The sequence below is a fragment of the Antennarius striatus genome, chromosome 4 (genome assembly GCF_040054535.1).
Source record: "Antennarius striatus isolate MH-2024 chromosome 4, ASM4005453v1, whole genome shotgun sequence".
NCBI classification, from domain to species: domain Eukaryota; kingdom Metazoa; phylum Chordata; class Actinopteri; order Lophiiformes; family Antennariidae; genus Antennarius; species Antennarius striatus.
The window spans coordinates 19,414,736-19,436,616 of NC_090779.1; the positions used below are offsets into that span (position 1 = coordinate 19,414,736).

Here is a 21,881-nt window from a genome sequence, read left to right on the forward strand (position 1 = left end):
TTAGTCATAATTACCTTTGCTGTTGCCCAGAGAGGCAATGAGTTTCTGACTCTAGACTAGATGCCAAACTCATCAGCAGAGCCGCTGAGGGTACATAACACTAAATACTCAGCTCTCATCCCTTTCTCTTTCTCTTTCCTATTTTCAATTTCTCTTTCGGAACTCACTGTATATCAGCTTAGCCTCTGCTGGTGAGCGCTGTTGTAAATCTAGCGAGGACCAAATGCACAGTTGAGGAAATGAGTCCGGCTGCGGTTGGTTGCTTGTTGGAGTGATGGATTAATGAGGTGTGTCCTTGTCTGTGTGGGCTGGGTGGTTGTCTTTGTAAGGAGAGCGTGTGTGTGTGTGTGTGTGTGTGTGTGTGTGTGTGTGCGTGTACGTGTGTGTGTGTGTGTGTGTGTGTGCCGGTCATTTTAGTCTTGACTAACAAATACCTGAGTGAATGTCAGTTCTGTGATATTATCATGCACTGCATCACAACGGCAGCCATATGTTGACACAGTGACCCAGTAGCACAGTGACCGCCACACACAGGATCAACTTCTGTAGCTAGTTACCTGAAAAAAAATGTACAGTGACACAGAGGAAGAGGAATAAATTTTTCTTTTTTACAGGACCACCGATTTGAAACGGAGAGCTTCCCTCAGGGCAAGAGTGTGAGATTCACCATGTAAAGGGGCGAAGAAGCGAGGGAAGAATAATGGAAGGAGTAGGAGAGAGACTGAGTGAGTAACAGTGGATAAGCGTAGGAGAAAAAGCTGGGAGAGAGGGCAGAGATTGAGAAAAGGGCAACCACAGAGAAAATAGATTAGTGGAGAGTCTGAACACTTGGAGTGGTTCGGGAATGATGGAAGAGTAAAACAAATGAATGAAAAGAGGATTTGAAAAAATTTAAAAACATAGATATATGTTTATATGAAAAAAGATGTAGGACTGGTCAAAGCATGGAGGTGAATATACAAAGAACGTAAGCCTGTGATTGGCAGACACATTTGTGATAGAGACAGACAATGAAAAGCTGTGTGAGCACAGTCAATAGCTATTTAGAGGAGATGAAGTGAGAGATGACAGCTGAGCAGAATGGGTGTGAAGAGAGGAGGATAAATGAATGAGGGAAATGCTGGGAGGATAGAAAGAGCCGAATGGGGGAGGTTCTGTTTTATATTGTGGTAGGACGGGACTGTCTTGTGACCTCTGACCTGTAATTGGATCAGCGAGCGTGCGGAGCGCCACGCTGGAGGACCTACAGTGGAGGCTTCAGCGACTCATTTATATTTTGCGTATAGGTGCATCTGTGCGTGTCTGCATGCACAATTTTCACAGCAAGGTGTTTCAGCACCCCGCTGTAAATTACATCCTCTGGCCGTCATGATGATGGTGAAGCATGCGAGCCTGACTCTCTGTTCTCTTTGCTATTGGTGAATTGTGGGAGAACAGCTATTGTCCTTGGTTTATGATTCAACATGCAAGTGCACAACATCCTCCAGAAGCAAATTCCACATTCTATTGTACTGTCATTCCATGCTTTCCATGCTCTCTGGAATTATAAAATTCATCAAAGTCGATCTGCAAATAGGTTTCTTTATCATGCAGTGATTGACTCCATTAAAATCAGCTCCATGTCTGTGTGTGTCTGTGCATTTGCTTGTTGATCCCCACCATGTGGGACCACCGGCTCTTGGTCTACTGACCCATATAATTTAGGGCAAAGGTCTACCTCGCTCTATTTGTAGCCACCACGATGAAGGGCACATTATCATCTGCATCATCTGTCTCAATTTGTCCCCACTCACCCCACCGCCTGCACCTCTTCTTCCTCTGTTGTTGGTGGTCTGTGTGCTCGTTCTATTTGGAGGCATTGTGTCCGATCTGACCCAATCTGTTCAGACCGAGCTGGATTTTCATCCTCTTGCTTGGGGTTTACATACATGTGGTCTGGTCCAGATTAGTTTTACCAGCATCTAAACTTACTGAATCAACATCCATGTGGCTACAGTTGCAGTTAAGCTTATACAAGAGGTTGTGGGTTCAAGCGTTAAGCCTGTGGAGCTACACTGGTATACACTAGATAGTAAATAATACAGTGATGTATTGGTTGTGGGCTCTAGTCTGGAATTTATAAGCTGCGGTGGTAACATCCATGCCTTTTTCTAATTGGTACCTTCCTATCAGTCTCAAAGTTCTACATAATGAAACATAAAAAATGAAGTGCCAATCAAATTAATTCCGGTTCTTCGTGGGATAAAGTAAAAACAGGAAACGGGAAGCGCAAACAGCGCTGCGCTCCTTGTGTAACGTCTCCACAGGCCACTGATAGTAAGGATGGATGGAGCTGAAGAGGTGGATTCTGGGTAGCTAGTCTTTGTTTTTCTCCAGAATGAAAATCTTGATCAGGGATATGGGGAGGAGGAGGAGGAGGAGGAGGAGGAGAAGAGGAAGAGCAGGGAGGAGTGCGCTCCAACAGAGGGTGTGAAGCTACTGGTTCAAAATGAGATTTTCATTTATTTATTTCTTTAGCTGAGCTCATAGCTCAAGGCTGTCTGCTTGCTTTTTGTTGTATGTTCTGTGGCCTCGGTGCCCCCTTTCCCCTCCCCCCCTTTGCTGTTTGTAATGTGTATCCGCAAGTGCAAATATGTGCGTGTGTGCGCACACACATTTACACCTCTTCCACCACTTTGTGCTTTCACTATGATATTATTGTGCGAGGGAGCGTTGAGACTATCTTCAGCGTTAATGGGCGTGCGTGAGAATTTTATCTGCACGTGTCTTTACGTTGCTTTCCACCTTGGATAAAGTGAGAGCCTGAGTTGGTTTCTGGGGAAGGATGGTATCTTTTGGGATGGACTTGCTTCATTATATGTGTGCCAGACATGCTGTGCATCACACACACTAGGAAAATCAACTTCTCCCAGGCTGTTGCTGAGCACAATGCCTTCAAACAGCTCCGATTATGCAGGACACAGCGGATGAGAACAAGAGCTGTTTTATTCTTTTTTTAACAAGTTTATGGACATTTGCAACGACCACACTAAAATCAATATTGTATCTATTAGGCTTTAAGAGTTATCTGTGAACGCAGGAGGCTTTTTTTGGGAGTGTGCGTGTAGGATTTCAGATGTTGGAGCATTCCTCTATCATTGATTTTCAGCCACTCTCTTAGTTTATGTTCTCTCAGATCCAGGCAGGGTAACAGAATGAATTTTGAGCTAGCGAGCTGAAAAGTTCATGTCAGAAGGTCAACTCACTGATCTCTTTGGTACAGGAATTTAGCCCTGCGAGCTGTGGAAATGATAAATCAAGCGTGAAAACACACGGATGCACACGCGTGCAAACAGTAAAACATGATTTTGGCGATCACCTATGCTCAGACACTCACGTTCTCGTGTTTCTCGGCCACGCTGTGTTCCACATAACTTCTGCCTTCTGTCCTTTCTGACTGAGGCATGCTGGATGTCGATGGGGAAATGGCTGTCTGTGGTGTCAAGCCACTCAGCACTCACTCCGTCTGTCTCTGTCACAATGTGGCCATGTGTCTATCCTCTACCATGTCTCATAATCCTCAGCTTGTTCTTTCACAGCTCCGTTACCATGACTGCAGGAGTAGGGTGGGGGGTGGGGGGTGTGGCACGGGAGGGGGGTTGCAGAGGGCTGTTTGCCTAGATGACAGTGATCTGAGAGCTGAATTGAAAATGTGGAGTTTAGAGAACAGATTTCACGTGTACTGTAGCAAATGCAAATGCTAAAAAAATAAAAAATAAAGTATGTGACAGTCTGTGGATGCAGGCAGCCCTTAGCGATGCACTTTGCCATGCTGGGAGCTCAGAAAGAACTATGATTCACAGCTATTGAAAAATGCATCACACTTAAATTGTGCCAGGCCATGTGCTTCCCCAACGTTTAAACTTGCAGACATGTACAGACCCGACGCAGATGGTCATGTCCAACCGGAGTTTACTGGTTCGTCTCTGAATTCATGAATTCACTATTATGTTATAAAGTGAGTTCAAACCAGCCCTGCAAAACAACACACACACACACACACACACACACACACACACACACACACACACACACACACACACACACACACACACACACACACACACACACACACACACACACACACACACACACACACACACACACACACACACACACACACCGGCAGTGGATCAGATCCCCTGCTGTGGATACCAAAAAATGCACTTAAATCTAACCAACGAGGAAAACAACAAAGGAGAGATGTTCGTACAGGAATTACTCTTAAATGTGTAAACTCATACAAAAGACACTGTTACTGTGTTCCATTTATTATTACTGATTCATCTTGCAATCCTTACTGTTATGTTTTTCATTTGTCATTTAATATAGAACATTGTGTCGTTGATTAGAGAGGAAATAATACTACTTTGACTTTGAAGAAAGCACAATTTAACGTCATCATCAAGATGTGCTGTGTAAATTTTAGGATGTCAGTCAAGTCAAGTCAAGTCAAACTAAATGATCTCAAACACCTCATGCTGTTTTCTTTGCTACTTCATACATCAGGAAATCACTAAGGGTTTAATTCTTCTTTAACTAATAGAAGAGATCTGTCTGACATAACACAATGTGTTGCTGTTTTAGTTGTAGTATATCCAAAAGATTTACCAGATGCCCAAGTTCAAGGAAGACTAAATGTGACCCATCAACATGCCACTCACACAGTTTACATTGCCTTGTCCAGGCAATAGATTTGGGTCTGGTGGTTAGATGTTTATAACAGAGCGGAGGAATGTTGATCCTACTGTTATTTAAAGGATGTACAGTACAGTACAGCCTCATTTATTAAGGTGTCAGTGGAACCACTTCAAGAGGATCTTGCTCTAAGCCTCTGAGTGGGGGGATTCTTGTCAGCGCTGTTGGTTAAGAGGTGAGAACTTCAAAGTCAAAAGTCAAAGTAATAACATGCTACAAAATGAATGTACATTTTCTGTGATCATTATGCCGACGAATACTTACACTGTTTTTAGGAATTTTAAATGCAATCATAAATTAAATGCTCCCTCATTAAATAGTTAGATTCAGACTTTTATAATTACTTAAGTAGCTGCATTAAAAAAGCTGAAACACAAAATGAAGTGAAACATGTTCCAAACAATAGGGAGTTTTGGCTGGATGTTATCATTCTCCATCTGCCTACTTAAAAAAGGAATCTATCAAAAAAAAAAAATAACAATGAGAACAATAGTATCTGGAATTCACCATAGATGAATCAGGAACACGGTGGTGCAGTGGGTAGTGCTGTTCCCTCGCAGCAAGAAAGTTCTGGGTTTGATTACATCTGGGACCTTTCTGTGTGGAGTTTGAATGATCTCTCTATGTCTGCCTGGGTTCTTTCCGAGTTCTCTGGCTTCCTCACACCTGTAAACTGGTGACACCAAACTGACCATAGGTGTGAGTGTCTACATGAGTATGGGTGTGACTTGTGTGGGGTGTACCCCGCCTCTTGCCTGACGTCAACTGGGATAGGCTCCAGGGTAAACACAATAGACGTCGTTTAGAACAACTGCACTGAATGGGTTTCTCCAACTTTGGCACAAAAATCCACTTGGATTGAAATATTATTAAAATTTGGTGCCCATAGGTGAAAAGTTGAGCTCACTATGACCTCATTATATGAAGCTAACACTGGAGCCACTCCTTCACTATTCTAGTATCATCACTCACTCCGAAGTTCTCGGCTTCCTCCAGATCAGCAGTTCTTGCGTTATTCTGTTCAAACAGTAACCAACAAACTTATAGGCGTGATGGCACGGGAACAGGTTTTCACTGCAGACAAAGTATTGAAAAACACAAATGTGAAGTTCACATTGACTTGGTGAACAGGGGTGTACAACCACAAGGTGGCAATTCCAGTGTAAATCAAGAGCATATGTGAATTAATACTTTTGCGAATACCTGTGGTTGTGTTATTTAACTTCTGTATATCTGAATATGAGCCACGGTTGGGACAACTGTTGATTGCAGACCAATAACTGGTGCCATGTAACAATTTCAATGCCCACTTTGTTTTTGCATGTCAAGAGTCATAATAGAGTGTTTGTCTGGAATACTGCTATTTAATTTTTCTGTGGCAGCGGTGTGCATGGAAAGAGCCCTCTCCAATGTGTGGCGACTTAAACCGGGGCTAGGTTACAATGGAAAAACACAAATGTGGACGTCGTATGTCAGCAGACTCACTTATGATAACCATATCTGACTTTTTTCAAGGTCCTGTTTTTAGTAGTTAAATCTTTTCTTCTAATTAAAAATAGTTGGAAAAATTGTTGGGTTTTTTTTGGTGTCTGCCCAGTATTCATGCGCTAAGAAAGAAACATTTCAGTGTCAGGAACTGAACCAGAACTTCAGTTTAAAAAATTCTTGTTGTTTACGATCTCAAAAATCTCAAGTGTCCCTATGTGTGTGTTTTAGTGTATGAGTGCACTGCAGACTACCAACAGTTTGTTCCATGTGCTGCCCTCGTGAAGTGTGTGACTGTAGCCCTGCTTCTGTAAGGACATTGAGTTTTTGGGGTGATCCTGTCTGGTTTTATGTACACATTGACCAATGCACCCATCTTTTTTCCTCCTTTAAACAGGGGGACAAGCTTTTCATGGAACTAATTGGAGTGTGCAGGCCATCACAGCTGAAGTGCTCCCTCAGGGCTCCTCTTTCTCCTTCTCTCTTTTCTTGCCTTCTCCCCTCCTTCATCATTGGAGCTTTTATTATCAGTTGCTGTATCAAGTAAACAACCTGTTAGTGTAAATTAAGGGTCCAGTGAGTGATGAAGCGACACATGCGACCCCTCTTGCCTCTGCTTTCACTTTGTCTTCTTGCTGTCACACTCTTTCCATCCCTTTGAGCTCTTTCCTCTTTTGTGCCCCAAACCTTCTGTTCTGCCTTGTTTGGCATGCATCCTTTTCAAAGACAGCGATGACTGTGTGTGTGTGTGTGTGTGTGTGTGTGTGTGTGTGTGTGTGTGTGTGTGTGTGTGTGTGTGTGTGTGTGTGTGTGTGTGTGTGTGTGTGTGTAAAATGGATTTGGAATGAAGATTGAAGGGGACAAAAATGCCCCGGTGCAACCTTGAGGTGGAAATTAATAATGATAAAAATAATTATGCCCTACTCCCCTCGCCGTCGTCCTCGCCTCCCCGACCTAGTTTTCATTATGGAGAACGATAGCCCCCAGTAGCAAACTATGTGTGTGTGTGTGTTTAAATGAGTGCTTGTGTCTGCGTGTGTGCACTTAAGGGAAGGTCTTGCAGAATGAAGGTAGTTTGGCAGGGATGGATGTAGGACAGGACCTACATGAAGAAACCACAGCGGCCATCAGAGACGGAAATGTGTGTGTGTTTGTGTGTGTGTGTGTGTGTGTTGATAAAGACTGCTACAGGTGAAACAGATGGCTCTCCTGGCACGCACTCCTTCTCTCTTTATTTCTGCCTCTTGTGCACCAGGTGCAATTATGTTGATGCTCCTTCAGTCTTGGAGCACTGGATCTTGGCCGCGTGTGTGCGTGTATTCATGTGTGTGTAGGTGTCTGCGTGTGTGTGTGTGTGTGTGTGTGTGTGTGTGTGTGTGTGTGTGTGTGTGTGTGAATGTCTGTGTTAGTGTAGGTGTGTGCGTGTGCTTGAATTCCAAGAGAGTGTGTATTCAGCAACCGACGGGAAAAGTTGTACTACAACGGATCTGAGCCTCCTTTCATCAAAGGAGGCTGCAGAAGGTCACACACAAACACAAACAGTGTGTGTACGTTCATAGCACACACACATGTGCACGCACCACCTACTCTGTTGACTTATAGATAACAATTTTTTTGCATTAATATTTGACATTCTCTATGTGTTATTGAAATATTCTTTGTCTTTCTGTGAGCTGGCGACCATTCCAGAGTAAACCCTGCCTCGAACGCAACGTGATTGGGTGTGAAACCCTTCAACACCCCCCGAATCCTGCTAAGTGCTTATAGACATATAGATGAATGAATTGTTCATTTAGGTAAAAATATATTTCTTCATGAGGGCACGGTGATGCAGTGGGTAGTGCTGTTGCCGCACAGCAAGGTGGTTCCTGGTTCGAGTCCCACTCTGTGTGGAGTTTGCATGTTCTCCCCATGTCTGCGTGGGTTCTCTCCGGGTATTCTGCCTTCCTCCCACCTCCAAAAACATGCGCTTCAGGTTAATTGGCCGTTCTGAACTGCCTGTAGTGTGTGAGTGTGAGCGTGCATGATTGTCTGTCTTTGTGTGGCTCCTCAGTGCACTGGCGTCGCGCCCAGAGTGTCCCCCGCCTCATGCCCTAAGACAGCTGGGATAGGCTCCAGCTTCCCATGACCCGCTACGGCAGCTAAAGCGGTTTGGAAGATGATGATATTTTTATACAACTAAATAACTGATTAAGAAGTTAAATGTAATGGGTTTTGCAGTCCTCTAGTTTTGTTGATGAGTTGGCTTCATGATGGATATATGTTTCAGGAAAGTTCTGAATCTATTTACATAATGTCTTGAGCAAGGTCCTCTATGATCCATCAATTCTTTCCCAAAACCCCTTTAAGGCCAACCAAAGGTTATCTCAGCATTTTGAATTCCTCTCTTGTCTCAGATATTTTGCTTTCGTAAACTTGGAACATTGTATAGATTCAGATGCAGGATGAATCCCTCAAGGACTCCCACATAAGTCCACAAAGAAAGGCCTCTTATACTCTGTGCCAATCTCAAACAGTAAGGTGCTCAGCAGGGGGCTGAAACTGAACTGCTAACTGTTATCAGTGAAGAGCTGCAGACCTCAAAGTTGGAATCGCATCAGACAATAGAGGGAATACTAAAAAACACCAAAAACACTAAAAACTGTGCACACATAATTTTTGTATTTGTTTGTTCTTACGTCGTGTGTCTTGAATCTCAGAACCCAACACGTTGTGGTTTTGATAAACCAGCATCATCCTGAAAGTAAATCAAGTCGTGCAGTCTTTTCCCAGGTGGCAGCACGTTCCTCTGTTTGCCCGGCTCACATCCTTCAATGGTCTTTCTATCTGTCTTCCTGTTTTATCTGCACAGTGCCTGAACCTCCAAGAATTGATTTCCAGGGTCGCCATCACCAGTTCATGATGCATTACTGCTGAAAACTCCAAGGAACCTTGGCCTGTCATAGAATGACCAGTTTTCCTTGTTGCGACATTTTGTTCCTGTGCCGCATTAGAAAAGCACAGGGTTGATTTTTCAAACTTACACTTAAAAAATTGCAGCTTGCTCCCCACTGATGTGCCTTAATATCATCAAGCCACACAGAATGCACCACTACACCACTCCCGTTCGGCAGTACAAACCTATTATGTTTCATACTCATAACCGTGCACAACTCATGCATGATGCTTTGCTACTGGTGCTCCTTCAGCACAAGTACTGACAGCAGTTTTATAATTTCCTGATTGTATCTTAAAGATGTAATGCCATTACTATGAAACACTTTTGATGAAAAAAAGTTTCAATTTTTACCAGAAATAAAAGAAACTTCTCACCTTTTTTTCTCTAAATAATAGAAACGAATCAAAAAGTCTGTTTTTCAGTATGGATTCAATGCTGACTGCAGTAGGGCAGCCATGAGGAATGCTATCAGAGCTGCACTTACTGTACGGACTTAAGTTCCTTATGACGTCTCGCTGGTGTGTTAATGTAGTTAGATTAATTAAAAGTCTTAATTAAGGCAACAAGGAGCTTGAGGGTGGCTGTGAAGTGGTTGAGAGAAAGAGCAGAGGAGGACTGAGATAACCTTTGACCTCACTATCGTTTCTAAGCAGGATGGTCCGCTTAGCTGGGGAGGACACACGGTCCTTCTGGAAAGTTGGACGCATTCTGTTTCTAACTGTACTTTCTTATCATCGGCTGTTCTCACAGTTAGAACACACGCATGACATTGTCTTCAATGTCACTGCTTTCGGTGATGGTATCCATGGTAGTTTGGTCACAGAATAACTGTGGACTTAATTTGAGACAAACATACTAAATCCGTCAGGTTTTGTGAGAGAGCTGTTGCTGTACATAATATCCACGGATGAAAAAGTGGAGAAACTAAAACTCAAACACATGATCTCATCCATCATGAAACGCACTCCATGGAAAATGAATTGTGAAAGACTGTGACGAAGCACTGCGCAGGAATTTATATGAAAACACTGGTGCAAATTTTCTTTTTTTTGCTTCAGACCTGACAGAACTGTGTCTGGAGCACTTCCATGTAGATTTGTCTCACCTTTACGGTGTATCTGGCCATTGCATGTAAGTTAACATAGGTCACATCAAACTGACAAGCAGGAATCCACATGGGGAGCAAATCTTTCTCTTAAAGCCAGACAATATTTCTCTTTTTGTCCAGAGGTTGCTGACTGGAGCCCATCTGTGTGAGCAAAACATGTCTCAAGGAGAGAGAATTAAGAAATCAAAACGGATATTTTTCGCACATTTTGTCATACACATTCAAACCTGTGTGTGTGTGTGTGTGTGTGTGTGTGTGTGTGTGTGTGTGTGTGTGTGTGTGTGTGTGTGTGTGTGTGTGTGTGTGTGTGACACAGAGAGAGAGAGAGAGAGAGAGAATGAGTCAGAGTGAGCCAAAGCATCTGGCTGTGTTCTCCTGCTGCGGGTCAGTCAAGCTGTTTGGACAAGAAACAGCGGCAATAGTGTGCTCAGTTATAACTGGCTGAGAGTGTTTATAACTCTAATAGGTATTAAACCACACCAACCCAGCAGCCAGTTTAGGAGAAACACCAAAGGATTTCGTGGTGTCAAAAGCAAGTTGCTCAAATTTCCTGTTCATGTGATTTAATAAGGGAGAGAATATTTAGGACGAGGAGACAAAATAGATAAAGAGAGAGAAGCTGAAAAGTGTCAGTGTGGTATTCCTGTTTGTATTTATTATGAAAAAAAACCAAACAAACAAGATAGAGTGTGTGTGTGCACAAGATGTGAGAGAAATACTTATCCATCATTTGATGAACTGAAGCAGAGAGCCGTGGGGGGAGACAGAGCATTATGGCTTGAGTCTATGCCATCGTGGTGGGTTAATCTAGAGCAGAGAGGCGGTGCACGCTCGTCTGACAGGGAGAAAAAAGTTGGAGAATCCTGTGGAAAAGGAGATCCTGATGGAAACCTATAAAAAAAGAAGAAGCAACAACAGAAGAGAAGAAAAATAAATCTGATCACTCCAAAGTGTAGAGGGAGAGGTTCAGGGTTGAAAAAAAGAGGGTGACTGAAAGAATGGTGGGAGAGCAGCAGAAAGATAGGGGGAAGAGAGAGGGAGGTGAAGGGATTGGAAGAGGGAGGGAAGAAGGAGGTGTGATAATGGGTGGGAGAGGAGGAGAGCGTCTGGTGGATGGGCAAGAAGACAAAGGAGTGAAAGGGAAATGTCAGTGGGCTGGTTGGGGATGAAGAAACCAGGAGATGCATGGAGATAAGACGGCCAAGGTCTCTAGAGGGTGTGTAAGAGTGCAACGTGGAGTAACACAGTGATTTAGTGAGTGGTGATGGGGGGGGGGGGGGGGGGGCTGGGGAAAAAGGGAAAGTGATAGACTGGTAGAGAAGAGGAAGGAGAGAAGCGCTGGATGAGAGAGAGAGGAGGGAGGCCGTCTCGTAGAGCGTACCCAGCGCGTGGAGCTGGTGTTCGAGCGAAAGAGAGACAGAGAGAGAGGGAGGGAGGGTGGGAGGAGAGATGGAAACAGAGGGAGGGGGTGAGATATTTAAACGCAGGAGCAGGACAGCACAAGCCAAGCTCTGAACTCCCTGAGAGTGAAGGGAGGACAGGGAGAGGAAGCAGAAGAACAGAGCTCTACAGTTTTCCTGGCAGCCGAGCCCACACACACTCACACACATAAACACAAACACACTCAGACACACACACACTTTTGGACTTTGGACTCATCTGTGGACTCCAGAAGTGGTCCTCTGGAACTCTACCTTTGCCTTCCTCGCTCCACCTCACACTCTCCTCACCTCTTCACTCACCTCCACTCCCACAGTCCGCCCCCCCCGCCCCCCGGCTTGGTGAGGGCAGATGGCCATGGCGCGGGCCTCTTTTGAGGGTGCTTTATGCTGTGCCCTTGCGGCCCTAGTCTTGGGAAGCAGCAGTATGGATTTCGGGACACCCCCTGCGAGCTTCTACCCCCGATTCAACCCTTTCTTCTTCCTGTGCACCCATCATGGGGAGATGGAGGGAGTCGGGGTGGCAGAAGGAGGGGGAGAGGTGCTACTCACACTCCAAATCACTGGCAACCCCAACACCTACACCCCTGGACAGGAGTACCAAGGTGAGCTCACCCCCCTCCGGTGTCCACTTTATTTTCTGTTTACTGCATGTTGGAGTAGAATGGGAACCTTATAAAAAAAAAGAAATGTGTTGAATTAATCTCATGAATCTCACTGAAAATCAATGTAATTCATTTTTAAAATAGTTTTTTTCTTGAAAAAAAAAGTTTGCTTTGAAATTTTGAGGTTTATTGCTGAACTGTGCAAAAGAATGTTATCATGCGTGTTACATTTTACATTATAGATTTCAAAGAAAACTTTAAGATCAACACACATAAGTGTGTGTGATGAATGTGCAGTCTTGCAGGTGCTTTACTTCACACATGAGGTTCAGCTGTCGTATTGCACAGCAGAGCGTTGCAGTTTGTGTGGAGCGGCCCCTGATGGAATTTATGTAACTAGAATAAGTAGTGATGCTGAGTTGGACTCCTGTTCGGTGCCGTGAACAGCTTTGGTGTTTTATTGAGCCGTGATCCCGGCGATCCATGTGTAGGTGGTTCCTCCACAGGACTAATAGCTAGATCCCTCCAACTGATTGAAAAAGAGATGGTGCAGGTGAGAATGGACAAACAGAACGCCATGAAGAGAGATGCTGAGAAAAAACAGTTCCTAGATAGACAAAGATTAATGTCCCTTCACCCATGTGATGTTGATGAGCTTGGCTCCTGGTCTTGGAAAAAAAAACCTCCCCTTGACCTCTCAAATTCTCATCATTGCTCAGCCACTTACTCTTAACGCTCACTCAACACAAGGGACAGTGACTCGCAAAGGCCATCACAGACCGACTAAGGTCACATTCCCATGCATCTATCTATGTTCTTCTCTGCTAGCTGGATATGTGTGTGTGTCTTGATTTCTGCACATATTGTGTGTTTAGAGAATATTAATCCACCTTCCTAAATACACACACTTTCTTTCCTGCTTTGCTCACATCTTTTCCTAGCCTGGTCTTTGTTGATAATCATCTGATTTGATATGGAAAACAGTGGATTTATTACACTGTTCCTGCACTGTTGACAACTGTCCTCCATCATCCTGCTAAATAAACCTCTTGATTTCAAAGAGGATACAGATGCAGACTTTGTGTAATTGTATACGGAATATGAGGGAAATGAGAGGGCCGGGATAACAGGGTATGAAAGAAGAGGAGTCTGGAAGAAGCAGTGTTATCCAGTGAAAATAACAGCTTGGATCAACCCTTCAGTCAAGCACCTTTTAACTCGGGCCGAGCTTGTAGTGAGAGCGGGTGGGGAGAGATTTGAATAAGTGGCTGGTGGATGGGAGGGATAGAGCTCACGGAGAGGTTTAAATAATTAGCATTATAAATGTGGTGGACTGAGATGGGGGGAGAGATTTAAATGGGACCGCGGCTGGGATCGGATGAAGTCGAGGGAGATTTAAATGACGATGAGAGGATTGAGCTGATAAGATACGAGCAGCGGGGCTTGCTCAGATAAATAACAGGGTTCCAAGCTGCTCACTGTTCCGAGTTTTGGCTCACGATGGCAGCTTATTGTTACATTTCTGTTGTTTTTTTTACTGTGTTTGTATTAAGATGGAAAGATAAATGGTTATGGAGAAAGTACAACATAGCACACTGTGTATTTGGTTGTGCAATTAGGAACAATTTCTACATTTCTTTCTTTATTTTTTCGTATGTACAAACCTCTGTTTGTACATGTTCTTAACACACTGCCAGGCTCATTGTGGCAGGAATCACGTGTTTTCAGGGTTATATGTACAACTGTTGGATTGAAGATGGAGACATGTAGCTACCTGCTCTGTTGAGAGCAGAAGGACAGAAAAACCTAGAAATAGATAACAGTATATCACATCTTCTAGAGTTGTTGAGGAAAGGTGGAGAGAATTGTTGCTACTATCCTTCGCTCAGTTTCGAGAATGGATGGTTTTTATCTCAGTATAATTATTTGGTTTCAATCTCTTTTTTTCTTGATGCTCCTCCGGTGCTCTCTCTGGCCTTTTACTTTTGGATTACATTTAGTCTAATCTTCTAAAAGCAATGTGTGATCTAACCACTGAAAGAGCTGCATGTTGAAATGGTGGGCGGACAGCATCAGAATCGCTGGCCGTGTGTGTTTGCTGTAGGTCTTCAGAGAAGAAAACATAAGAAAGAGTGCAAAGGAGAGAGGTCGTCAGTGGTAGGAGGGAAAGTTAGAAAAAGAAATGAGAGCGTATTAAGGAGACAGGAGGTGAGTGTCTCCAAGACCCACCTCAGCATACGGCACATAGCAAGAGGAACATTCTGTGTGGCCGGTTTATTGTACAGTAATTGGGTTTCTGACCTCCTGCCTCTCTGTTGCTTCTGAATGATAAGACCATGTGTGGGCAGCACACTTTGTGTGTGCGTGTGTGTATTTTTGAAGACAAGATTACTGTGTTTAGCTTTTAGAATGAAATCAGCAATGGAGGTTATGGTACTTTGTGTATGTGTGTATGTGTGTGTGAAATCTTTGAGAGGGTGGGTGTATTGGACAAAATGGAAACAGAATTACCGTGAAGGCACTCTGAACTGCAGAGAAGCAGAAGGAGCATAAATGAAAAGAATTGTGGAGATTTGCGTTTATGCACTAAGACCCAAGGGTCAATTTCTCTACCAGACAAATGGAGACCAAGTGTCACTGACACACTCCCACACTGCCCACATAACAGCTTTATCTTTCTAAAGAGAGAGAGAGAGAGACAGTAAGAGAGAGAGAGAGGAAGAAGCAGAAAAAGTAAGTCCACAATGGGATTCAAACCATTCCTTTAAATAATCTAAAAACCCCTTCCGAACCACTTTTACAGGAACACTCAGGAAGCAATTCTTTATTTCTGCCAAGCATTTTTTTTAAACTGTTGTCTCTGACCTCTTTAACACTGCTGTGGGAATGTGGGATGCTCTCCATACAGAAACCGCATGTTTATAGGAAGCAACATCAGAATACAAAACCCAGAATCCCATCTCTAGACAGTCAGAGACTGCTGTTTTTCACTGTTGTTACTTCTTGCCACGCTGCTTTGGAAACATCACATGCTCATTTTCTCTCAAGAACGAGAGTTAGCAGAGGAGCAGGAGAGCAAATTCCCCCAAAGAGTGTTTTGCTATTGTAAAATATGGCCTTTGCAGTGAAGCACATTTGATTCAAATCATCATTCTTTGTGATTAGAAAGCAGAATGTAAAACACTGGTGAGGGAATTATTAAAATGGATGTGTGATGTCCTTTGCAAATCAGCAAAGTATATACAGAAAATGGAGGTTCATTAGTAGAGACTGACTGGGTGAATTTATACAATCTCTTTTTTATTTCATCCCAGTGTGTGATGCGTGTTGGACTTGAAAGCTACAGCTACAGTGATCTGAACACTGTGTTTGACTAATGACTTCTTCAGTCTGTCTGTTTTTTCTGTTTTTTTTGTTAAAAAGCTTAAAGGAGTGCTTATATTCACTGTACAAACATTTACATATAGAGTTTTGTATTGAGGCTTGTGGATGTCAGTAGAGAGAACTCACAAAAGCCCCTGCTGAGGCATACATGTTGAGGTAGGCAGCATGGCTGTCTATATTCATTGTTCTTACACACTATTGAAATTCAAAGAATATTCAATTGGATTCAGTATTTTGTCTGTACCAGTGCCACAATAGAAATACGGAAGGAGAAAAACAAAAGAGGCTGCTTAGAGAACCAGTTGATGGTACAGGCTAATCTGTCTCTGCAGTTACTGTTCCGTGGACCTTTTTGTCTCCAAGTGATTGAGGAGGCCCAAGACAATCAACATTTCAAGGAGATGTGGACATTTCCACTAAATGACATTCTTAATGGGAACTTGGAGATAAATTCATCCCCACAAAATGCCATCAGCTCTTTCTATGATAACCTATCAGATTAGACCTTGTGAATTACTTCAGCAGCCCTCCCAACAACCGCGAGAAACAACTCATTGTGTTTCGCACTGGGGAGGATGCCATCATCTATCTGCAAAGTTGATTACGCATCATGGCGGGTAGTTTGTTTTTCCCCTAAATGTCTGCGGAACAACAAGTCAGTCATGTTGAAGTGAAGGTCAGAGACGCAAGGCTCTCGCTGGTAGACCAGATTTAATCTTGCCATGTATTGGATCGTATTAGTGAAGCCACAGCGAGACGTGGAAACTCTGAACTCATATTTTAATCTCCAGAAGAATTTGTTCATACTGGCTTTTCCAAAATGGCATCAATCTGCTGTGACTTCAGCAGCCTGTCGAATGTCATCAATGCAGCGAATGTTAAGGGTTTGTTTTCGGACCTCTGACCACTTCTTGTCAGTGCAGCATTGCTTGGAGCTCTGTTCCTGCAGAATGATTAGATACTGCTGGTGTCCCTGCCCACCAGTCCAACCTCCCTTATGTCTCCTTTCAGTTAAACTGTCTATTCAAACCTACAGAGCATGACTACTACATAGATGATGGATGTCTATTTAGTTCAAGCCCTATATTAGAATTTTTAGATGAAGAATCTGCTTTTCCTTTGGTGCCACACCAGAGAGTTTACCAGAGCTGATGATGAAAGCAACAAAGTGATGAAGTAGGCTAGGCATTGCACAGACTACAGTGATGACTTCAATTGTCAGAGGGGGGAGACAAAAGTTTTGCGCAGGAGTATAAAAAGACCAGGAAGAGTCTTAAAAGTATTTTAACAGGGCAGAGAGCAATAATCAGTGAACCATTAAATGACTGACATAGTGTTCCTGCACACATCCAGCTTAGATGACCTCAGATACTCAAAAAGACAGTAAGACTGAGGAAAGAAAAACATGCAGATTGCACTCAGAGCTAAAAGTTGTTTAAACCTGTGACTTTATTAGCTTCCCAGCTCTACAACCTCTCTGCCTCCTGCTGCTTTGTCTCAATAGCTCACTTCACTGAGTATGGAGAAGTGTGTCAAGTGCATTTCTATTTGTCCAGGCTAACTGGGTGTGTTTGGGTATTCTGTCTTTCTAGACATTGAATAATGAAACAATTGAAAAGTATTATTTTCCTCGAGAAGCCAGTTTCCTTTATATGAAGGAGCAGATGGGCCAGAGATGAGTATGGATGTTTATTGGGAGTCTTTGTTACACATGCATGCTCGGCTATGCGTGGAGCACTCAACTCTTGGTGGGTGATCCATCATGACATTGAGACAGGTCAGGTGTTCCACTGGATAAACACATGTTTCCTGTTCGACTGGCTATTACAATTCTTGTCGATGTTTCAACAGGATATAAACCCGATTATATGAACAGAATATTGCTATTTTCCTCCTGTCTGTTGGATGCTAAATGTCTGTGTCAGTTGATTTCTTTAGGAACATGCTCTAGACAGATCGTGGCATGCTGTACAAACCTATAATAAAATAGCAAACTGTATTTGATCCTGGTTGTCATGTTAAATACGCAGTCGATTGCAGCAGCTCTGGAGAATTTAAAGCTGTGATAGTTGAGATGGCTCAGATGCCATTTTTATTGCTATGTTTCTAGAAAATTGATTTTGAGGATCGCCTCTGATAACAGTGACATTGTAAGGCCTTGCCAGACTGATGCCAGAATGATGCCAGCATGCCAGATGTGGCAGAGAGAGCTAAAATGAAGACTGGAATAAATTCCTGTCAAGCAGAGGTGTGTAGCATGTGTCAGTCTTATCTGGGCAGACAGCATGGAGCTTTTACTTCTGTTTTTCTTTCTCTAATTTCCTCAATGGATTCTTTTACTCGCCAAAAACAAGAAAGCTCTTAACAAGCAGATTTGAGTTGTATTTTCAGTAGCTTTCATGACAGGGAAGATGAGTGGGTGTAAGTATTTTCAGGCTGCTGGAGCGTGTGTCATTTGGGGTTTTTCGAAGTGCCTCTCTGTTAATGAGATGGAGTGTGTGGAATGCTGTCCCGGTACGTATTGCTTACCGTGTTTCCCTTGAGTCACTTTCTGATGACTGGAGGTTTAAGTTTTAGACAGCAGAAGCATTAATGGAGATTCCACTCAGCCACAGCTTTGGCAACATGCAAATAGCTCTAAATAGGGTGACACTGATTTTTGTGAAGCATTTGATCACATTCCTGTTGTTACTAAAGATTAGGCTCTATGGGAAATGTTGTTTTTCAGTCATTCTATCAGTCCCTATGGTAAAAATAATACCAGCCCACACAACATGCTGCAGACCTGGGGGTGAATGTTAAATACAGTATATTAATTGCCAAAATTTCCAGAAACAGAAACATAAGAGACACACCCTTCTGCTGTCTATTTATATATTTTTTTATTGCCGCATTAGAGTTTACCCCCCCCCCCCTGCCTATGAGTCTTTGGGCTTTGCTTTCAACTCACAAACAAGTTGTTAACACATTTACAGCCCTGTTTTAATCTCAGGAAGCCCAGATACCAGGTCTGCTTATGACATTAAAAGCTAAATGTGTCTATGCAAACTCATGCTAATGCCCCCATCTCAGTCTGACTCATAACAATGGAGCAGTGTTCGTTGTCCTTGAAGAGTACCAAGTAGCTTTAATCCGTATTTTAAAATGCGACGGACCCTTTTTTAATCTTCCTTTCCTCCTCCCCATCCCTTGTGCTTGATGTGTTGTTCAAATGGGGCGGTTTCCCACCCGCTGCTGATTAGCATGTTGGTTTTACCGATGGCCTCTTCCTTCAAGAGAATGGATCTCGTGTTGGAGGACTGTGTATCTCCTCCTCCCTTCCACCTCTTGTCCTGGATCCTCCTCCTTGCACCTCCATTGAGAGAACTGTAATCCCTGCTTGGGGGGCAGTGTGTCGTCTGTGCTGATAGCATTCAGAGGGCCTTGTAGCGCTCCAATGGACCCACTACAGAGGAGGCTGCGAGGTGCGACTGGCTGAGTGCTGGGCACATGGCGTGCATCACTGGCAGATTAGCCCCAGTGCTAACCCTCATTCAGCGCCAGCCTCCTTCAAACAACCAGAAATGCTCTGCCCACAGGCTGGTGGAAGCAGATTACACTTTTGCAAACACACATGAGATTACACATATTCCAGCAAGAAGTGACAGTGTAGATGGGTGGGTTGGTGTTAGTAGGGCGACTGAACCGACTGAAAGGTCCCTATAAAATCTGTCCTCATTTATATCAGACCTCTAAAAAATGGTTATCAATAATCTCTAGGTATAGAATATTTCTTTCAACCACGACGCACCCACAAGAGTAATGTCTTACACCACAGTGGGACCAATTAAGACATGCACACCTTAGGGCCCATGTGAGAAATTTCACTGAATTCTGAGGAGATGAAGATAGACCTTACCCTGTAATGTTTGAATGAATGGAAGGATAAGGGTAGCCCCTATACCCCTTTGGCAGCAGAATTCTATAAATTAATGTGAGTTTAGAAAATGTGTCTGTCACCTGCGGCTCATGCTCAGGAACAAGAATATAACCAATGTTTCATCTCACCTTAGAATTTATGTTTGTCCCCTCTGGAGGCAATACATGATGATGAATGACTGCATTCATTTTATTCATGCAATAATTTATGCTTTTTGTCCCTGAGAGTAAATATCAGGAAACTACCCCTAATTTCAACCTCATAGTCTTGAAGATGTTCATTGAAATAAATGTGTCTTAAATCACTGTTTGAGCCAATGGTCTGGATTTTGTGCTGATATTTTAAAGAAAGATCACAGAGCAAGGTTTGGAACACATTTTCATCATCCCATAGTGGTTGGTTTACCACAGGGGGGGGCAACTACAGTTGACTTCAACTCGCTTACAGACAAAACTCTCAGGTGAAAACTCATAGTTAATGCCAAAGAGAATGAATCGGAGGTGTTTCAGCTCGTTCCAATGGTTGGTTAACTGCAAGTTACATTCTCTGCAAATAAATCAAAATGTTTGTTGGTGAGTCAACGCATTTCTTTACGTGCTTGTGTTGCAATGTCTGGATTACAGAGGGTACAGAGTAATAAAATGTCCTTGCTATTACGTGAAAGCATAGGTTTCAGGTAGAGGTTATACAGAGTAGAGGTCATGATGAGAGAGGGTAGACGTAGGGAGTGTGACAGTGTTAATTACAGCCATGAGTGCGTTCTTAGCGAGCTGAGCCGCTGTGATTTAGACTGGATGTCAAAGGAAACGCTCCACATTGATTCACTGCCAGGAGAGACCATCTAGTCTTTCATTCCTGCAACAAACTTGTTAATTAGAAATCAATCTTTCCCCTGCGCTCTGTGAAGCCCCTTCTCCACTCCACTGTGCCACCCTTCTTCCACCAAAACAGTTGTACCCAAAAGCTACAGAGACACATTAAATATTGGCTAATGTCAGTGGATTTTCAGTCAGTTGGCTGTAAACTGTAATTTTCATGCCAAGAAGGAATAAGAAGCAGAGAGCAAAACAGTGAAGTTTGATATCCTGCCTTCTTTTCCACCTCCCAGCATGGCTGTGAGTTTTTAAAATGAATTTGCCAAACTTTACGGTTGCATTAAGAACCACTTTCAAATTTTCTATATGAATAAATGTTTTTTTTTATATCTGTATATTTTTAGGATACACAAGACATCTATGGATAGTTTCACGGTCCATTTACCATGTATCAATAAACAGACATGTTTTACATCTGTTAAATAATGTTCAAATCATCATGAATCATTCATCTTCTGACCCATTTATATTGTATAATTATTTATTACTGCCCTTAATTAAAGAAGCAACAAATTTAAGAACAAACAAAGATCTCTAATGTTCTAAACGGTAGCTGTTTTTTTTTGGAGTAGGTCATGATGTGGTATATAATGTAAGAACAAATAGAATGATGAGGATGTTGTGTAAGCATGAAGAAGAGGCGAAAGGTTGATTTAGAGATGCTGAGAACAACTGACAGAGTAATGTAATGTGAATTCCATTATTCATAGTAGACCTATTATATCCTTGACAGCGGGAACATGTTTGCAACTGCTGTCACCCTGAAATACTGTTGAAGCTCAAATCTGAGCATATGCTGAGAGCTGCATGGATATTGTGCTCGCAGGTGTACATATGTTGGTGGGTGGTCAGCTTTTGCAAAGGCGATATGTGTGCATGTGTTTCTGGGCACTGAGATTCTGACTCTGGAAGTCACATTTATGTTACAGATTTGTTGAAAATCCAAGCACACTGTAGGTAAGGCATCCCATCTTGTTTGTGGAATAATAACAATTGCTGTACAACACAAAATTGATGCCTATGTCTATAAACAGTTCAGTCTGGGTTTATACTCTGATATAAACTGCAGTTTGAAGTGTCAGCATTAGAGGATGGTAAGAGGAGAGCAGGTCCACCTGGTGCTAACTCACTTAGCTAGTCTTTTTCATCACATCAGCCTTTGTGGGTACGGACTATCCAATGTTGTTAATACAAGGGTAAAACAACTTTTCCAAATATCTTGAAGAATAATAGGAAAATAAGGTATAGAATGTTTAAGAATATTTAGCATATGCCTCAAATAGTTTAATAGATAATAAATAGAAACGATTAGCTCCTAACAAATGATCTAAACCTAATTGTCAAGTAAAGCACACGGCAACCATAAAAATTACCATTTTGGTCTGAAATAA

General features: G+C 42.8%; 1 protein-coding gene across 2 annotated transcripts in view; it reads left to right on the plus strand.

The window, feature by feature from the left end:
- The first annotated feature begins 11,809 nt into the window (after positions 1-11,809).
- The window catches only part of LOC137593906 (reelin-like), a 76,924-nt gene continuing 66,852 nt past the window's right edge, over positions 11,810-21,881 (plus strand). For both annotated transcript variants that reach the window (XM_068313009.1, XM_068313010.1), the window contains exon 1: positions 11,810-12,312. In XM_068313009.1, the coding sequence (XP_068169110.1) occupies positions 12,060-12,312 (253 nt within the window). In that variant the 5' untranslated portion in view covers positions 11,810-12,059. The remainder of the gene's footprint in view (positions 12,313-21,881) is intronic.